The 20,636-nt window shown below is 43.4% G+C and overlaps 1 protein-coding gene across 1 annotated transcript in view; it reads right to left on the bottom strand.

Moving 5' to 3' along the window:
• Positions 1–19,702, bottom strand: part of colec12 (collectin subfamily member 12) — a 139,177-nt gene extending 119,475 nt beyond the window's left edge. Inside the window, exon 1 of the mRNA XM_033019617.1 lies at positions 19,069–19,702. Within this exon, the coding sequence (XP_032875508.1) occupies positions 19,069–19,075 (7 nt within the window). The 5' untranslated portion in view covers positions 19,076–19,702. The remainder of the gene's footprint in view (positions 1–19,068) is intronic.
• Between the last annotated feature and the right edge of the window lie 934 nt (positions 19,703–20,636).

The following is a 20,636-nucleotide window of genomic DNA, read 5'->3' as shown; positions in this document are numbered from 1 at the left end:
TTTGACCGATCCTGTTACTGCTTTCCAAATGCGCTGCTATAACATCTTTAATAATCGACTCAAGCATCTTCCCCACTACTGATGAAAGGCTAACTGGTCTATAATTCCATGTTTTTTCACTCCTTTCTTAAAAAGTGGAGTTACATTGGCTACCCTCCAGTCCACAGGAACTGATCCAGAGTTGACAGAACATTGGAAAATGATCACCAATTGATCCACGATTTCTAGGGCCACCTCCTTGAGTACTCTGGGATGCAGACCATCAGGCCCTGCGTCTGCCTTCTGTCTCAACAGTTTGCCTAACATAATTTCCTGACTAATGTGGATTCCCTTCAGTTCCTCCCTCCCTACTAGATCCTTGGTCCCCTGGTATTTCTGGGAGATTGCTTGTGTCTTCCTCAGTGAAGACAGAACCAAAGTGCTCATTTAACTGTTCTGCCATTTCCTTGTTTTCCATTATAAATTCACCTGTCTCTGACTGTAAGGGACCTACATTTGTCTTCATTAAGCTTTTCCTTTTTACATATCTAAAGAAGCTTTTACAATCAGTTTTTATATTCCCCACAAGCGTTCTTTCATGCCGTCCCCCCCCCCCCTCTTAATTAGCCCCTTTTCCCTCCTCTGTTGAGTTCTAAATTTCTCCACTTTGCTGCGTCCTCTGGCCAATTTATATGCCACTTCTTTGGATTTAGCATTATCCTTGATTATCCTTTATTAGCCACGATTGAGCCGCCTTCCCCGTTTTATTTTTTCGCCAGACAGGGATGAACAAGAGAGAGTTAGATGGAGCTCTAAGGGATATCGGAGTTAAGGGGTATGGAGAGAAGGCAGGAACGGGGTTCTGATTGTGGATGATCAGCCATGATCACACTGAATAGCAGTGCTAGCTCGAATGGCCGAATAGCCTACTCCTTCACCTATTTAAAAAAAAAACAATTTTTGGAGTTCATCCATGCAGTCATTAAATCTTTGCCATTGCATCTTCACCGTCAACCCTTTAAGTATAATTTGCCAGACTATCCTATCCTATTCTCGTCTCATACCTTCAAAGCCTCCCTTCTTTAAGTTCGGGACCCTAGCCTCTGAATTAACCGTGTCACACTCCATCCTAATGCAGAATTCCACAATATTATGGTCACTGTTGCCCAAGGGGTTTTGCACAACAAGATCGTTAACTAATCCTTTCTCATTACACAATACCCAGTCTTGGATAGCCTGCCCTCTAGTCGATTTGTCTACGTATTGGTTTAAAAAACTATCCCGTATACATTCCAGGAAATTCTCCTTCCCAGCGCTGTTACCAATTTGGTTGGCCCAATCTATATGTAGATGAAAGTCACCCATGATAACCGCTGCATCTTTACTACACGCATCCCTAATTTCCTGCTTGATGCTATCCCCAACCTCACTACTGCTGTTTAGTGGTCTGTATACAACATTAATGGAATAAACAGCGAATCAAAGCTGGAATAGATTTCTTCTTATTATTGACATAAAGTTTATAGGAGACATGCTAAATGTATTTTGAACCCAAGAAGGTTGTTTTCATAATAATTGAAATCCCCAAATGGAAGTGGCAGTGGGGAGACAACTCGTCATCGTCGTGGCTATCTGTCGAGGTCGAGGATGATGGTCTACGTTCTGTTGTTTTTATGGACTCTCAGGTGGTTTATGAGTCCAATCCTGGCTTTGAAAGTTCTTCGACATTCAGGACAGGTAATTCCAGATGGCAGATCGGGCTTTGGTTGTTGCTGCCTACCTTTCCGTTTTCTTCTCTTTTCTTCTAATTCTGCGCATATCTTCTAATTCTGCGCATCTCTTCTAATTCTGCGCTTCTTGGATGATGGTTCGCCAAAGTTTCCTGTCCCTGGCATTGGTTTCTCAGTTGTCGATGTCGATTTCACATTTCTTCATGCTGGCTTTTAAGGCGTCTTTAAGACTACTACATCTATGTTGTGTACATATTAATTTATATAAGATGTCACAATCTGCATTATTCCAACTGAAATGACCTTCTGAAGCCATCAAAGAAATAGATGTACCAGATCATGCAGTGAACTGCCGGGTTCATTCAACAATTAATGTCAAAAACAAATGTGGTCCCTGCATTGAACCCTTCGTACTCTAATTCCATTCCTCCTCCAACTATGAAAACACTTAACAATGTCAATTCTCTATTTCCTGTCTGGCTGCTGCTATTGTGTTTTCTTTTATAACCACATGTCTAGATTTTCATAATAAAGCTCTTCAGTCTGCATTGAACATATTCTGAGAGTTCATTTATACATTATCACCTTAATATTCCCCTCACCTACACTGACACTTAGATGGAGCTTGCCTGGGATATACCAAAGCCATTGCTCACTATTGCCCCATGCATAAATACTCAAAAGTTTAATTTTAAATTATGGGTTATAAAACATTGGCCACAGTTAGACTTGAAAGGTGTTCCAAAGGCCAAAGCTAGTGATAGCTTCTGATGGCAAGCTCCTTCCATTACTTCAAATCAGAGAGAAGTTTATGAGCAGTCCAATAGTTAGCTCATTTTGAGGAGGTGGAATCAAGATGAATGCCAGAGAAAGAGAGTAATATTAACCTGTGACACTGCAAGAGCAGTATATCCAAAATCTGACACCCTTGAGACTGAACCCACTGAATTTTTAGATTTTCCGGGATTTTTGACAATGTATACATGAGATTTGAAACTACTTGAAAATTTAACAAATGTTCTTCCTATTATTCACTTCCAAAGAAAGATATTGGGGGATTTACATCTGGCTATTGCAATTAAAGTTCGACTTCAGTCAATAACAATCCACTGGGATTATTTGCTAAACAAATCAGGTAATTTCATTTGGTAGACAAAAATGCTGGGGAAACTCAGCGGGTGAGGCTGCATCTATGGAGCGAAGGGAATAGGCAACGTTTCGGGTCGAGACCCTTCTTCAACCCGAAACGTTGCCTGTTTCCTTCGCTCCATAGATGCTGCCTCACCCGCTGAGTTTCTCCAGAATTTTTGTCTACCTTCGATTTTCCAGCATCTGCAGTTCCTTCTTAAATAATTTCATTTGGTTCTGAGACTTACCTTTGATAAATTTTCCTTGAATCTTGTCAACCTGCCCTATCTCTTTCTTAGTTTTAAAGCTCTATTGTCCTAGGGCTTTTGTGATATCTTCACATGTGTTTATACATTTATCTAGAAACCCTTCTCTATTGGATCACCATTGTTTTTCATCAACCTCGCTGTTTTATCTTTCTCATTCAGATGTAAAACCCTTTTCATAATTTCACCATCTGTGCGTAAACAATGGAAGCATCATTGCCAATGCTGTTCAATTACTTTTCTTTCTGAAGTCAACCGTTTTCAAAAACCTAACGGCTCCAAAATCATTTTCTCCTCTTTCAACACACATTCTTCAAAATTAACAACTTATTCATGAGCAAGAAACATACAGTAGTCTCAGTCACAGGGCATGTTGGTAATGGTACCTTCAATCACTTGGTTCCATACATGTTCAGCAGCCCATTGGCGTTACATAGAAAATAGGTGCAGGAGAAGGCCATTCAGCCCTTTGAGCCAGCACTGCCATTCATTGTGATCATGGTTGATCGTCCCCAATCAATAACCCATGCCTGCCTTCTCCAACGTTCTTTGTTGGAAATCATTAATGTAACCTTCCATCCGCAGGTCTTAATTCATAGCATTAAACAAATGCCTCATAAATTTGTCTTTAAACTTATATGGACCTTAACATTCTTTGGTTCATTAGCTGTACCAACAATGGTATATTTGGAGTTATAAATCTTAGAAATGCATTGTCTTTCGAAAGAAGCAAAACACAAAGTGCTGGGGGAACTTAGCGGATCTGGCAGCATCTGTGGCGGAAATGTACAGACAACATTTCAGGTCAGGACCTTTCCTCAGACCTGAAACGTAGACTGTCCATTCCCTCCACAGATACTGCCTGACCTTGTGTCTTTCACAATAGCATTAGGAGTTATTCTCAGGGTTCATTCAACAAATTGTAACAACAACACTTTTTTTCAACCTCAATGAACTGACAAGATTTGTGAACAAAAGTGCCTCTCAAATCAATCCAAACAAATCTATCTGTTGATCCATGCTCTTTTTTTCTGTAAAATAATGAAATGAAAATATACTTTCCCACCTTGTAGCATTTTGGACGCTGGCCTTTTCCCGTACAAATTGACCCATTCTTGCAAATCCCAGCACAGTAAATGTGTCTTGGTTTAATTGCACTTCCTCAGTGCAATTTTCATCAGCCATAGTTAAGATTTTCCATGGTAATTAATGCAAATGTAGGGATATCTCAATGGCAAAGTAGATTTACCCAGTAGAAAGATTTTCATTGGCAATTACTGGCAAAATCCACTGAGGCTTCATCTGTACACATTTCTAATTACCTTATTCCATGATGCCTTTAAATATGATATGGCATCCTCATCTCTGTTACATACTCTCTATCACCGCTGTCTAAATCATAATTTTAAATTTGTAGATAGTTTCTCATCTGTGTATTTATGTATATCATTTCTGGAAAAAATCTTCATGATCTAGTCATAAATTGTGTCAATGTCTACACATGCTCCACTTATTCCTGAGCCTTTATCCAATTTCAACAGTAAATTTATTGCAGACAACCCAATAGGCTTCCTTTTTGCAGTGCTGCACACAGGGGTATCTCTGACCTCTTGACATCAATGCAATGGCAGAAAACACAGGAAATTACAAAGGTGGAGTTCAGGTGGTTCAGGCTGAGACGGGTCAATGGTCATTCAGATCAACGCAACAGCAGAGGAAATAGACCTGTGTACCACTGTCAACAAAGCAGTGAAGCCAATAACTAACCATACGCATCAACAAGAACTTTCACCTCACTGAACCTTCCTAGTATTTGCACAGTAAGTTCACAGTAAAATGAAATAAATATAGAACAGAATATTTTCAAAAATGTCTTATTTTCGGGCAGTTTTGGTTTCAGATAGCTGGATTTTAGATATCTAACCTCTATCAGAAATGTCAGCTCTGTATCTATATGGGATGAACGCGTCCCTTTCAGAATGGCAAGCAGTGACTAGTGGGGTACTGCAAGGCTCAGAGCTCGGACCGCAGCTATTTACAATATACATCAATGATTTAGATGAAGGGATTCAAAGTAACATTAGCAAATTTGCAGATGACACAAAGCTGGGTGGCAGTGTGAACTGTGAGGAGGATGCTATGAGAATGCAGGGTGACTTGGACAAGTTGGATGAGTGGGCAGATGCATGGCAGATGCAGTTTAATGTGAATAAATGTGAGATTATCCACTTTGGTAGCAAAAACAGGAAGGCAGATTATTATCTAAATGGTGTCAAATTGAGAAAAGGGGAAGTACAACGGGATCTGGGGGTCCTTGTTCATCAGTCAATGAAAGTAAGCATGCAGGTTCAGCAAGCAGTGAAGAAAGCGAATGGCATGTTATCCTTCATAACAAGAGGAGTTGAGTATAGGAGCAAATAGGTCCTTCTACAGTTGTACAGGGCTCTAGTGAGACCACACCTGGAGTATTGTGTGCAGTTTTGGTCCCCTAATTTGAGGAAGGACTTTCTTGCTATTGAGGGAGTGCAGCATAGGTTCATAAGGTTAATTCCTCATATGCTGAGAGAATGGAGTGGCTGGGCTTGTATACTTTGGAATTTTCTTATTGAATCATATAAGATTATTAAGGGTTTGGACATGCTAGAGGCAGGAAACATGTTCTCGATGTTGGGGGAGTCCAGAACCATGGGCCACAGTTTAAGAATAATAAGGGGTAAGGCATTTAGAACGGAGCTAAGGAGACACTTTTTCACACAGAGAGTTGTGAGTCTGTGGAATTCTCTGCCTCAGAGGGCGGTGGAGGCTGGTTCTCTGGATACTTTCAAGAGAGAGCTAGCTAGGGCTCATAAAGATGGCAGAGTCAGGGGATATGGGGAGAAGGCAGGAATGGGGTACTGATTGTGGATGATCAGCCATGAGCACATTGAATGGCGGTGCTGGCTCGAAGGGCCGAATGGCCTACTCCTGCACCTAATGTCTATTGTCTATTGATATTTTTACACTTTATTGCGATGAAATAAATGAGGCAAAGGAAACTCAAGACAAAAATAATTATACAAGACTTGAACTTCCAGATCTTTTCATTTTGCAAGTTAGAGTCATAGAGTCATACAGCACAGATACAGGCCCTTCAGCACCACTTGTCCATGACAACCAAAATGCCCCATCTACATTTGTCCCATTTTCCCATATTTGCCCCATAACCTTCTAAACCTTTCCTATCCATATATCTCTTCAAGTGTCTTTTAAATGTTGTTATTGGACCTGCCTCAACTATCTCCTCTGGCAGCTAATTCCATACACCCACCACCCTCTGAGTAAAAATGTTGTCCCTCAGGTTCCTATTAAATCTTCCTTCTCTTACCGTAAACCTATATCCTCTAGATCTTGCTTCCCCTACCCTGAATAAAAGACTGTGCATTCACCCCATCTATTCCGCTCATGATTTTATACATTTCCATAAGGTCAACCCTTAGCCCCCTGCGCTCGAAGGAACAAAGTCCTAGCCTGCCCAATCCCTCCCTATTACTCAGGGCCTCGAGTCCTGGCAACATTCTCATAAAACATATCTGCACTCTTTCCAGCTTAATGACATAGTTAGTTCCTTAATATATCATTTTGTGAAATAACCACCAGAAAGAATTTAAATTAGCTAGGAGGAAAGAAGGGAAAGTTTAATTGTGAACTCCACACCCCCATCTACCCACATATATAAAAAGATCACTTAATGCGTTTGGTTTCATTTCGTTGTCTACTGCATTTCGTTGTCTCTGTATTGTACACTGACAATGACAATGGCAATTAAAGTTGAATCTGAATCTGAATCTGAATCTGAATGTGTGGGTCCTCAGTTTGTTTGGTCAATCAGATACAAAACTTGGTCTCTGTAACTGCTCCCCATCTCTTCCCTGTGCCCTCGTGGACTTGCACCCATTTCTCTCCAACCCCTCCCCTTCCCCGTATATTCCTGTCTCTTCACAACTGGCACTCCTATCCTTATCTCACACCTTTGTATTTTCATCTCTGGACTTTGTCCAACCATATGTCTATCAAAAAAAATCCGCATCCAACTCCACGCACTTGGCTTTGTCCTACACCTCTCCTCTTCCAGCCTTCTCCATGTTACTACAATCAGTCTGAAGAACGGTCCCGACCAGAAACATCCCCTATCCATGTTCTCATGAGATGCCACCTGAGCCGCCGAGTTACTCCAGCATATTGTGACTTATTTTGTAAACCAGCATATGCAGTTCCTTGTGTCCTCACATTGATTTTATTGATGCTGTTGATTGTGATTATTGAATGATGAGACCATCATTCGTGGCAATAACAATTTTTAACAAAATACCAAAACAGGATGAAAATATGAAATTAAACGGGTTCCTCAACCTGAAAAATATAGCTGTTTCTTTTTCAACAGATACGACTGATATGTTAAGCATTTCTACCTTTTTCTGGAACAATCTCGTAATCATGCTTCCTTTGCAATACCCTCAAGATGAGAACTTGGGTCAGTTAGTGTTTCCATTTTGTGTGCTAAGTGCTGCTGGAGTTCCAAATGTATCTGTGATGTGTTTGCACCTTTGTGAAACAAAATATGCTTGAACCATACGGGGAGAGAAGCATAAGTGCACACATAAGCTAAATGTCTGTGAGGTGTTGTAAATAGAATAGTAAGATTAAACGAGAACTTACCAGTTTGAAGTTTGATCTGTATTTTATGAGGAGGAACGTTGAGGGAATACGTGAAGAACCCGCTTACGACGCATGCGTGTCATCCTTCAAAGCAGCGGTGTGAGGTCACAGAAACACTATAATGACTTAATATAGTAACATTATCAAAGAGATACCAGTTTAAGATATGACTAATCGAGGGTGGGAGCGGAGGGCACGTATTCCCTCAACGTTCCTCCTCATAAAATACAGATCAAACTTCAAACTGGTAAGTTCTCGTTTAATCTTACTATTTTACTTCGGAGTCACGTGAGTGACTACAGTGAAGACTTCAAAGCTCTGTGACCTCATGCCGTGGAACGAGTCCATGCTTCACAACTGCCTTGGTTGTGGGGAGAATGATGTTAACATCATTAAACATAATACGATATTGAAACCCAACTGTAAAATATTAATTCCAATTATTGACCCTATTTATGCGGTGAATTATATGCAGAACTTAAAATTGTTTCTGCAATTCTTCCAGGTTCAATAACTGGTTTGTTATAAAGTCGTTGGATAGTTTCCTCCGTTGACCATTCTACTGTCTTGAGGGTTTTGTCCATTGGTACGTCCAGCTTCATAGCTGCCAATGTAGCTGCAGCCCTGATGGAGTAAGATTTAATTCCTCCTTAGAGTCCACTCCAGCCTTTGTCAGGACTAGCTTAGCCATTTAGAGATGATCTGGACTGTTACTGTTTTGAGTGGCTATTAGTAGCTGATAAACGTGACATTTCTTCTCTCTGATGATCTAGCATACTCCATGTATGATAGTAAATGAGTTATAATACAGCAACGACCATCTGTCGTATAGGCTCTGTACTTTGTTTTTAGGCCTGCTGACCCCTGTCTGTTCGGTTTGACCCTTTGATTGATGTGACACGTTTAATTCCCTGATGAAATCATCATGTTGTCCAGCCTTAGTTTCTGTAGTGACTGGACTCTTTGCGCCGTGACCAAGGCCATCAGCATGACTGTTTACATAGTCAGTTTCTGTAATGACAGAGCTGTAGCTGGAGACCAGTTTCTTAACTTGGTCAGTACAAAACTCACATCCCATATATGAATGTACCTAGTTCTTGGGGATTAATTTTAACATGCCCTTAATGAGTTTTGTTACCAGTGTGTGTGTCCCCACAGAATGTCGCTCTGTACCTTCGACAGGTATGTAGACAGAGCACTCCTGGCACAATTATGGTACTATGACTAAGCCTCCCATCGTAATGGAGGCTTGCCAGGAATTCCAGAACAGATGGCTGTTTATAGGTCTGCGGGTGATAATAGTTATGAACGTATTTCCTATTTCTAGAGAATACCAAGTACTGTTGAATGAGTGGACTGTCTGCGACCCGCTGCCATGCCTAACAAATGTACCCACATCTAGCGCCATAGTGGCATCAGTCGGTTACTTCATTAGCCTGTCAGAATGACCCATAAATTGTTTGAATGACGCGTGACTGCGTTCAGAATTAGATAATGTCTGATATTATATGGCTGGCACACAGTCCCTATGCCAATTCTACTAGCAGTCTGGTGGATAGTTAGTTCCCTGCCAGTCTCCATTAAGGCTGTCCATATTACCAGCAAAGTCAGTGCCATGTGAACTGTGTTAGTAGTGAACCGCAGATGACCTGTAGTTTAACACATCTGTGGGTACCTCTAATTGGTAATCTAGCCAGCATATCTTGATATGATGCTTGCCAAATAGTACCCTAGGATCAATACAGAAGATGACACAAAGTTCCCATCTGAAAAAATATAAGTACGAAGTTCCATTAACCTAAGATGAAGTGGCAACCACCTCTGATTATGATAAGGATATTTAGTACACGAATTTCTGTGATTCTTATTGGATGTCTCCATAACATCTATAATGTGTGTACGTAGTTTAATAATGCTTCAATTTGTTGCTTCCTTGTCTGAATGACGTTCAGTTCAGTACATGCTGAACTAAGGAGCAAGTAATGAATACCTCCACATTCTATATCAGTGGTTTGGGAAGTTCCAGGTTTGCATATAAGGCCAGTGCATCCTGGTGAACTAGTGTCATGTTTATTTCTAATAGTGCGGCCGTTAATATCCCGCTGATAGGACTTTAGAACTTTCTTTCGGTTCAATACCTTGTCCTGTTATGTTTTTGGTTACCGCTAAGACTAAAGGATCCAGCAGTCCAATACAATTCCTGATAGATAGCATTCCCATCTCAGGATTACACAGTAATGTCTGTTCCAGTAATGTCTGTTTCAGGGGAACAAAAGCACACCTGTGAGTAAGGCTAACTGGTCAGATTTGAAGCCAGCATCCTGACCAACGTGTCTCCAAATACTTCAGTTAACACTGGCCACATTCAGAGCCCCACAATTTCCCCGGAGGTAAATGTCTTGCCAACACCTCAGCAAAGGTATTGGCTTGCAGGTGATGTGTAGACATGTACTTTTATCCAACCGCTCCTGCCGACCTTCGTGCTCTCGGGCACTAGTCGAACGCGGTTTTTGCCGCAGCCGGTCCCCATGCCTACGGGCACTGGTTGCTCCCGGCCGCCCCATATAATTGTGCCGTTGCTCGCAGTCCCGGTACTCCCCGGCACCTGTCGCTGACGGCCGAACATGCTGCAGCCACTCGTACCGGTTTCCCAGCTCCGCGAAAGTGGCCGCTGCTGGCTGCGCTATATCCTGCAGCTGCTCATCCTTACTTCGGTATCGGTAAGTATTATCCGGAGGCTGTTTCTCCACATCACTTTCGCAGTGATGTACTTTGCGCGTTGCCTTCCCACCCGGTCTAGGATTTGATTTTCCCGGCGCGGGGTTTAAATCCGGCACAGCTGATGTCTCCATACAAGTTGCCTGTGCTGGCAGCTGCTGCTGCAGGTCCCCGGCACCTTCGCCACTGACGTCCTGCAGCTTCTTTACAGCCTTTCTACGCGTTGCTCTGTCCATTTCCTACACAGGGTGAAATGCAGAGTCCACTTTCTCCCCTCTTTCAGGGTTATGTAAACCTGTGCCTTGGTCAGGGTCTGACCAAATTTGGTCCTGCCCACTCTCTTCCGAGGAGTAAGAGATATCTTGCGGCCCCACACGGGGTACCGCTGTGGGTCTTACCTTTTGCCCACTGTGGCTAGCCTCCATATTTCTGGGACTGCCACCATGGAGGAGCTCCTCCAGCCTTTTTGGTGTGATTTGCACTCGCTCCCTTTCGGGAGATGGTGGTGCTGATTCTTTCTTTCTTCCACCCGTTTTGGTGTGATTTGCACTCACTCCCTTTTCGGAGATGGTGGTGCTGATTCTTTCTTTCTTTCACCCATTTTGGTGTGATTTGCACTCGCTCCCTTATTGGGAGATGGTGGTGTCGACATTTGTTGCTGTGCCTCTCGCTCCCTGCTGCTCTGTCCGCTCGTGGCTGCTCCTAAAACCCCTCCAACCGACCCCCAGTGCGCACGGGCACTGGTCGCTCGCGGCTATTCAGAGTCGGACTCCTCGAAGTCAACGACTCTGATTATGCCTACCTCTCCCGACCAGCCGGGGCCGGCGCGGGAGCGAAGTTGGGAGCAAAAAATCGGGAGGGAAAGTCGGGAGCAAAAGTCGGGCGCCAAAAAACGGGAGCAAAAGTCGAGGGGGGGGGGGGGGGTAAGTCTGGCACAGCTATTCCCATTACGGGAGTTCAGCCTGTTGCTGCTGTCTGTTCCCCCCCCCCTGCCTCTGCGGTGCTCCAGCGGGTCCAACGTGTACTCAGTGCTCTCGGGCACTGACCGCTCGCCGCTATTTTTAGACCTGCGGAACCCCTGTTAATGCGCCAGTTCCGCACCTTCCAGCCCCTCGGACCCATGAATTATTAAATCCACTAAACGACTTGTGGGGCTGTTTCCGGGTTGTCGGGAAAACTGCTCCAGCGACCGTTGTCCTGGCGCTAAAGTCGGCTCCGTTCCTGTTTAAAAGCAATTAACGGGCCCCGGCCGCTGCTGGCTGCCTGCAAATCTGCAAACTCTCCCTAGCCAGCTTCATCAGCCTTCTAGATAAAAAAGGGTAAGTAAAGAAAACGAAGTTCCCTTACGTTCCTGTTGCAGGTTCAACCCCCGCCGATTTGGAGGAACATCCTTCCTCCAGCGATGACGAGTTCGAATGCGTGTAGCGATATGACACGCATGCGACGTAAGCGGGTTCTTCACGTAGTCACTCACGTGACTCCGAAGTAGAATAGAATAGAATAGAATAGTATAGAATGCCTTTTATTGTCATTCAGACAAGGTTTGAACGAAATTTCATTCCTGCAGACATGACATTACAAAAAAACCAAGACCCACACTTAACACAATTTACACAAACATCCATCACAGTGAATCTCCAACACCTCCTCACTGTGATGGAAGGCAAAAGTCTTATCTCTTCCCTTTGTTCTTCTCCCACGGTCCAGCAGTCCAACTGCAGTGTCGAGGCGACTGGGGCTCACGATGTTAAAGCCCCCGGCGGGCGATGGTAAGTCCCGCGGCCGTTTAAGCCGCGCCAGGCGATGTTAGGCCCCGCTCCGAGTCATTTAAACCTCGCGATTCTGTGGGAGAAGTTGCCGTTGTGGGAGCTCCGAAAAGCGGTCTCCCACCAGGGACCTGCGAGCTCCCAATGTTCCTGTCCACCGGGCCTGCGGCCGGAGCCTCCGAAGCTCTGAAGTCGGGCTGCAGCAGCGCGCCACCACAGCTCTCCCCGCTCCGAAGTCGGCCAGCTCCGCAATGGCGAGTCCGCAGGCTCCGCGACTGGAGCCCTCAGGTTGGTTCCGGTTGGAGGCCGCCTCCGGCTCCACGATGTTAGACCCAACGACACCGGAGACCCGACAGGGAAAAAGTCAGGTCCCTGTACAGGGAAGAGATTAAACGGTTTCCCCCACCTGCCCCCCACCCTCCCACATATACACAGTTAAAACATAATAAAAATTAAAACAAAAAACATACAGCTAACGGGACAAAAATTTTAAAAAGGCAGACGGACTGCAGTCGAGCTGCTGCCGTTAGGCGCCGCCACACTCCAGATTTTATTGGACATGGATTAGCAGAACAATGTGCTAATTTTATACCACCACCCATTTTGAAGCTCAATGCTCTAGGTCATTTAGTTTAGAGATTCAATATCGAAACAGGCCCATCGGCCCACCAGGTTCATGCCGAACATTGATCACCCGTTCACACTTTCTCATCCAAGAAAGGGATTTTTATTACAGAGGCCAATTAACCCTACAAACTCACATTTATTTGGGATGTGAGAGGGAACCAGGGTATCCAGAGGAAACCCATGCGGTCACAGGGGAGAATGTGCAAACTCCACATTCGCAGACAGCATCCAAGGTCAGGATCGAACCCGGGTCTCTGGCGCTGTGAGGCACCAGCTCTACCAGCTACGCATGTCCGTTGTAAGCAAACATTTAAAAGGAACACCACATCAGTGTTTTCCAAAGGGATCATTAAAGACTCGCAGGTCAGCAATTGCTATCATTCCTAAAATAGTGGTGTATTATTGTGTTGTCACAAAATTTAAAATGTGAGTGCTAGGTGAAGAGAACAGTTTTACTAACATCAGAAGTACTGCACAAACTAATTACTATAAGGGTAACCCCAGGAAGATCATCAGGTTTGTTCAGAGCAGAATAAATTGTTGAAAGTGGAAGGAAGGGAGAAAAAGACCTATTAGAATGCCACATTATTTCAGAGTTCAGTAGGTAAATCTCCTTCCTGAACCTCAGGTAATTAAATAGGCATTGGACCTGTACTTACTAGAGCTTAGAAGGATGAGAGGTGATCAAATTATGAAAGGCCTGGATAGATGTGGAGAGGATGTTTCCACTAGTGTGGGAATCTAGGACCAGAGGCCATAGCCTAAGAATGAAAGGACGTATCTCTAGAAAGGAGATGAGGAGGAATTTCTTTAGTCAGAGGGTGGCGAACCTGTGGAATTCATTGCCACAGAAGGCTGTGGAGGCCAAGTCAATGGATACTTTTTATGGCGGAGATTGACAAATCCTTGATTAGTACGGGTATCAGGGGTTATGGGGACAAGGCAGGAGAATGGCGTTGAGGGGGAAAAATAGATCAGCCATGATTGAATGGTGGTGTAGACTTGTTGAACCAATTGGCCTAATTCTGCTCCTATAACTTATGAACTTATGAAATAATAATCTCCTCACTGAAATTTTCCAACTGCTGCAATCTTAGAGCAGGACAAAGACAACAATGTCAGTAAATGTAAAATAGATTATGGCATTTCTGGTTGAGACCCTTCTTCAGACTGAAGAAGGTCTCGACCCGAAACGTCACCCATAGATGCTGCCTCACCCACTGAGTCTCTCCAGCTTTTTGTCTACCTTTGATTATTCCAGCATCTGTAGTTTTTTCTTAAACAAATAGATTATGGCAATGAGTATCTAGGAATCAAAATCCTTATAGACTGCAAAGATATTTTCAATATCTTGCAGGTTGCCACTTTTCACTATACCTTGGTACATATGACAATAACAAACCTAAACCTAAAAATGAGCATTTTGGATGCCAAATGGATGGGGATGTATTTGTTAGGTGCTGAGAGGCAGCAGGCATCTTTTCTGCTGGGTGGGAACAGGGCATTTCCATGTGCTTCTCTGCACTCCCCAAGGTGTACCAATCGTGGACTGGGTAGAGCGCTGAGCAGACACACTCGCTCACTCAGTGAATCAGCAAGGCCTGCTGGCGGCTGCTCTGCCCACACCCGCTCTCTCTCCCTGTCACAGCTGTTCCTGTGATCCTCTCCCATATGTTTTGTTGATTTTCAAAAGTGATCTTGTGGTACCAATACAAGAATCACAAAAGGTTGAGCCATGAATTAGCAGGTCTACATAAAAAGGAAACCATTTAATTTCTAGAATAGAATTGAAAGGTAGGGAAGCTTCATTAAATCTGCATCAAATCATGGTTAGGCTAGACTTATAGAGAAGAGAGTATTGGGATTATCCAGAATTGTGTCAAGGGAAGATGAGTACACTTTCCTCTTGAACAAAAAAAAAATCCATGTGAAACCCAATCGAATAGAGACTTTTTAAACTATTGAGGGTTTTGATAGAGATGTGGAGGGCATGTTCCCACTTGTGAGGAGGACTGGGGAGGCCATCATTATCAGACCCAACTGAGAAAGTTAAACATTAATTTAATAGAATTGTCAATCCAAAGAGTGTGGAACTCATTATCACAGGGGGGAAAAAAGGGTCTGAAGAAGGGTCTCGACCCAAAACACCGACAGTCCATGTTCTTTAGAGATGCTGCCTGACTCGCTGAGTTGCTCCAGCACTTTGTGTCCCTTTTTATTAGTAGAGCAGCATCTGCAGTTTTTATTTCTTCATTAGCACTAGGAATGTTTTTGAAATGAATAGTATAGAACCTTTCATGTGTGGCTGGACAAACATGAGGATAGGAGGAATACAATGTAATACTCATAAATATGCATGAAGAAAAACAACTAGAGAAAGCTTAAATGGAGCATAAACACTGGCATACTGAAGATACGTTGGGCCAAATAGCCTGTTTCTGTGCTGTGTATCCTATGTAATTCAATACATCTCTTCTATCATGTAATATCAGAGGAATTCCATTCTTGGAACAAACAGCTTTGGTATGATCATCTGAAGTGATTCATGTGAATTAGTGTTTGGCGTCCAAATGGCAGTCATGATGCCTTCAATCTGTGGCTGCGGTTTCCATTGTGAAAACCTTTCATGAGAACTCTGAAAACTTTGCAGTATACTCACTCAAAAGGTCACAATAACCTCTAGATTCAGCCAAAATGCATCTCCCCTTTAAGACCTGCCGGCTTGCTTTAAGAATCGCAGGTTAGTTTTAACTGGTGTTCATCCAAGACCACACTGGCTTCCTAATGATATGCCAACCGAACAACAGCATGGTTTGTGTTGGCTGAACTTTAAAATCATTACAATAACCAGCAATATTAAGTTGCTTTGCAGCTTGCACTGCAATCACAGAGAGAGGTTAATCATGACACCTGATCCATGTTACATTTTCTGGGGCTATAATAGGTATCCAGCAACAGGTCTTTGATCATATGCTTTTGGTTCCTAATTTGGACTTTCTTAAGCAAAAATATTATTTCTGCTTAAGTAAATTCAAGTGGTCATTGGGCAGGTATCCCACTGAAACAAAATAGGAGTTTGCTATTTTTTTCTAAATGCCTGCAGATTCTGGAAAGCTAAACCAGAAACATAAAGTGCTGGAGATACTCAGCAGGTCAGGCAATGACAGTGGGGAGAGGAACGGGGTCAGTGTTTCAAATCAGAGACTCCCCTACAGTATACTCTACTCCAGTCCAAAAACTCTGTAACTCCAGTTCTGCCCTAATGAACAGAACTGAAGGCAATTAGTACATAGAGAATACAGCACAGGGACAAGCCCTTCGGCCCACAATATCTGTGCTGAACTTAAGGTCAAGATAAACTAATCTCATCTGCCTACACATGATCCATAGCCCTCCAGTCCCAGCATATCCATGTGCCTATCTAAATTATTCACATCCTTGCCAGCACAAACCCGGAGCCCTGGAATTCCTTTCCCCTTTAAAAACCCTCGAGTGAAGTTAAGAGCATAGAGGATGGGTGATCTTGTAACAGTTTGTTCGAAGACAACGGAGTACATCAAACAATTTCAGTCAAACAAATAACTCTTTATTACGGTACCGGGAGTAGGGGTGATACAGTCAGTATGGTTACATACTGCTTGTCGCTCTAAAACCCATTCGATTATGGAGGGGGTGAGCTACATTTTTATACATACAAAAACGAGAAGTACTTAAGGGTGACAACGAGTTCGATTGCATATGCAAATGGCCAAGAGTAAGGCTAATCGTATTTTACAATAACAGATGCACAGATGGCCATTAGCTCAGTTACTGGCTTAACCAAACTTTCCACATACTCAGCACTGACGACCCTAATTTTTAGACACGTTCACCTTCTGCACTTCCCTTTCTCCAGTTACCTCCCATATTAACGGTGTAAATATACGAATGTTTCCTCCCGTAGCCTAACGGTATCCCTCGGTTGATCAGAATTTAGTCGTTTGCTTGCAGCAAGCATTATGAAGTAAGACAAAAATGCTGGAGAAACTCAGTGGGTGCAGCAGCATCTATGGAGTGAAGGAAATAGGCAACGGTTCGGGCCGAAACAATCTAAGTAAGCTTTGCCAGTCTCAGCTAGTTCCTCAATTTTAATTGAATAATGTCTCTATGCTCAACTCTTAATCTAGAGCATAGGTCAAGCAGTAATATTTCCATGTTAAGCCATGTTGAGCTTTTAATCAAGCATATAGGTAAAGCATATTAAATGTATCCTTCACAATCTTATAGAGGTATATAAAATGATGAGAGGAATATATAGGGTAAAAGCACAAAGTCTTTTGCCCTGATTAGGGGAATCAAGAACCAGAGGACATAGGTTTAAGGTGAGGGGAGAAAGATTTATAAGGAACCTGAGGGGTAACTTTTATACACAAATGGTGGTGGGTGTATGGATGAGCTGTTGGAGGAGGTAGTTGAGGCAGGGACTATCGCAATGTTTAAAAAGCATTTAGATAGATGCATGGATAGGATAGGTTTAGAGGGATATAGGCCAAATGTAGGCAGGTGGGACTAGTGAAGATGGGGCATGCTGGTCAGTCAGCATGGGCAAGTTGGGCCGAAGGGCCTGTTTCTGCGTTGTGTGACTCTAAGTCTCTATGACACTGCCATAAACCCAACCCTGACCAAGCTTTTGGTCTTCTATCCCAATGTCTTCTTTGGGGTCGAAGATAGACACAAAATGCTGGAGTAACTCAGCGGGACAGGCAACATTACTGGAGAGAAAGAATGGGTGGCAGTTGAGACCCTTCTTCAGACTGCTTATGGGTCTCACTATTCGACCTTGACCATACTGTAGTCAGTGCTTTGAGACATTTTGCTAGACAATCACGACCTTAAAGTAGACAAAATGTCAAAGACCAGATGGCACAGCTGTAAAATGAGAGGGGCAATCTTTAAATGAGAAGTGCGGGGCAAGTTTTTTTACACAAAGGGTGGTGGGTGCCTGGAATGCACTGCCTGGAGTAGTGGTCAAGGCAGATATAATAGGGGCATTTAAGAGGCTTTTAGACAGGCATATGGATATGCAGGGAATGGAGGGATATGGATGGCTTGCAGACATAGGAGATTCATTTAACTTGGCATCATGTTTGGCACAGACATTGTGGGCCGAAGTGCCTGTTTCTTGTGCTGTGCTGTTCTTTATGTTAGATATCCTTCCTCACTGTCCAATTTGGCATCAATTTTGTTGTCATCTGCAAGTTTACTAACCATTGTCATCCAAATCGTGAATGTAGAGGGTAAACAAGAGATTAAATCCAGCACCGGTCCCTGCGGTAGAGGAAGGGGGCGGGGGTTAATCAATTTAACTTTGGCATCGTGTTCGGCACGGACATGGTGGGCTGAAGGGGTTGTTTTTGTTGTATCGCTTCGGAGTTCTTTACAAATGCATATTGTTGCTGATGGCATAAGTTCACAGAAAAACTGCGATCATTTTTCTACAAGGACTCTGGATCACAACCAAATGTTTTCTTCTCTGATGTCGGCAAGTTGCGTTTACTAGAGAGATTTGGAAGCCCCTCCAAGCCGCCGAGTAAACCAGTTCTAGTCCCGTTGCCACAGAATTACTACCAGATGTTTTTTTTTTCAAGAAGGCAAATTAAACAACATTGCATACCCTGGGGTCAAAATTCCTCCTTTGAGAATGTAAACAAGATGACTGGTGGGATGTGGAGATTTCAGATTGCGAAAGGCCATCCATCATTATTCAGTTGGACAAAGTTACGGAACATTTACGAGTGAGAATTCACGCACTATCCTCCCTGCTGCCCCCCCCCCCCCCCCCACCCACACACACACACACACACACACACACACACACAGACACACAGTGGAAAGCACCGTCGTTTCGACATATCGCGAAATAGCAGCGAAGTTAAACCACGATTGAAAATAAATCCTATCGAAAAGAAAATAACCATTTCGTGCGATTCGTGTCACTTTAGCAAATGCCAGTTCTGACATAAAATAACCAGGCCAAGACAGAAATAATACATTTTCTAAGAGCCTCCAACGAAGAAAGCACGCCACGAAATGTCAACATACTCATATCGAAATAGCGCAGCTTTCTCACACTAAGCGTGCAAATACGGTAACATAATTTCGCACTAACTTCGAACCTACCTTTCATTTCGTGGGCGAAGAGGCTCAAAGAAAGGGGGGGAAATTATGGTTTCGTAAAAAAAAAGAATAAAACTCTAATTTTTCTTGGCAGCTTTCATGCTGGAACCTCGAATATATATCAACGCGCTGCACCAGATAAACTAGTAGTTCAGAATGTCCATATTACACATCCTTGGGATTTCTTTGGAAGGACCGGTAATCTTCGACTGAGACCCTCTCTCGCTCTCTCACTCGCTCTCTCGGATTACAAACTGCAGAAGGCAAAGTGTCTGGATCTTTGAAAGTTTTAAGTAGAGGGTTTAAATCCACTGGCTACAATCAGACCACAAAAATGTAAAACGTAAAAGGAAGCAGACAGCCTGCAAGCTTTCCTCTAGCACATGTTTTCATCATCTCCCTGCTCTCACAACATTTGTTTACAGTGGGGATGAACGCACATTTCGCCAGCGCTTCAGGTGCTTCAGGGCGAATACCAACGGATCTGTCCCGATCGTGTTACACATTACATTACTCCTCGGAGAAACGAGCGCAGCGAAAATCTGGTGTTCATTTGGCTTCAAAGTGATTTGGCAAAACGTAAATCCCAAGCTGAAGCATTCCTCCTGTTCCCTTGTGTTACGAGCAGGCTTTGAAACTGTCAAGGGCGCAAAGAAAACTAAACATGAGTTTTAAAACGGGGAGATATGTTGGAATTCCCGGCCATTTTCGTTGCATTGTAAATAAACAAGTTCCCGCAGCTTTTTATACCTAGACCCGTCTCTTTCACTTTAGACTGGAATTATGCCGAACTCTAAAAGAGAGTGGTTTTATTGTCATATGTCCCGAAACGGAACAATAAAATTCTTATTTGTAGCAGCACAACAGGTATGTAAACATGTGTAGGAAGGAGCAGTCGATGCTGCTTTAAACCGAAGATAGACACAAAAAGCTGGAGTAACTCAGCGGGTCAGCCAGCATCTCTGGAGGAAAGGAATAGGTGACGTTTCGGGTCGAGACCCTTCTTCACAAATAACCATATATCCATGTAAAAATACAAACATACAATAATAGTGCAAAGACAAAGCTATGTAGTTGGGAACTTATTTGGAGGTTATAGTGTTTAATAGCCTGATGGTTGTAGGGAAGAAGCTGTTCCTGAACCTGGACTGTACAGTTTTCGTGATCCTGTACCTCTCTACCCAACGGCAGAAGTGAAGTGAGAGTGTAGAATGGTGTGGGTTTCTGATTATGCCGACTGCTTTTCTGAGGCAGCGACTTCTGCAGATTCCTTTGACGGTGGGATCGTCGGTACCCATGACGGACTGGGCAGTGTTCACCCCTTTTTGCAATCTGCTTCGTTCCTGGGAATGAAGGAAACAGGGAAAGAACACAAAAAAATAGTGTGGATGCTGGAATTTCGAGCAAAACGCATGTGGATGGGGCTACTCAGCCGGTCAAGCGGTATAAGTGGAGGTAGTGGCGCTGGGTGGGTTTTGAGCGCCGGGGCAGTTTAAAATATTGCGCCTCCTCATTAGCGGCAAAGATCTTATAGCTATAAGATCTTTGATTAGCGGCTAGCCATGGCCCAT

This window comes from Amblyraja radiata, chromosome 4 (genome assembly GCF_010909765.2).
Source record: "Amblyraja radiata isolate CabotCenter1 chromosome 4, sAmbRad1.1.pri, whole genome shotgun sequence".
Lineage (NCBI taxonomy): Eukaryota > Metazoa > Chordata > Chondrichthyes > Rajiformes > Rajidae > Amblyraja > Amblyraja radiata.
This window is presented reverse-complemented; position numbering and strand designations above follow the sequence as displayed.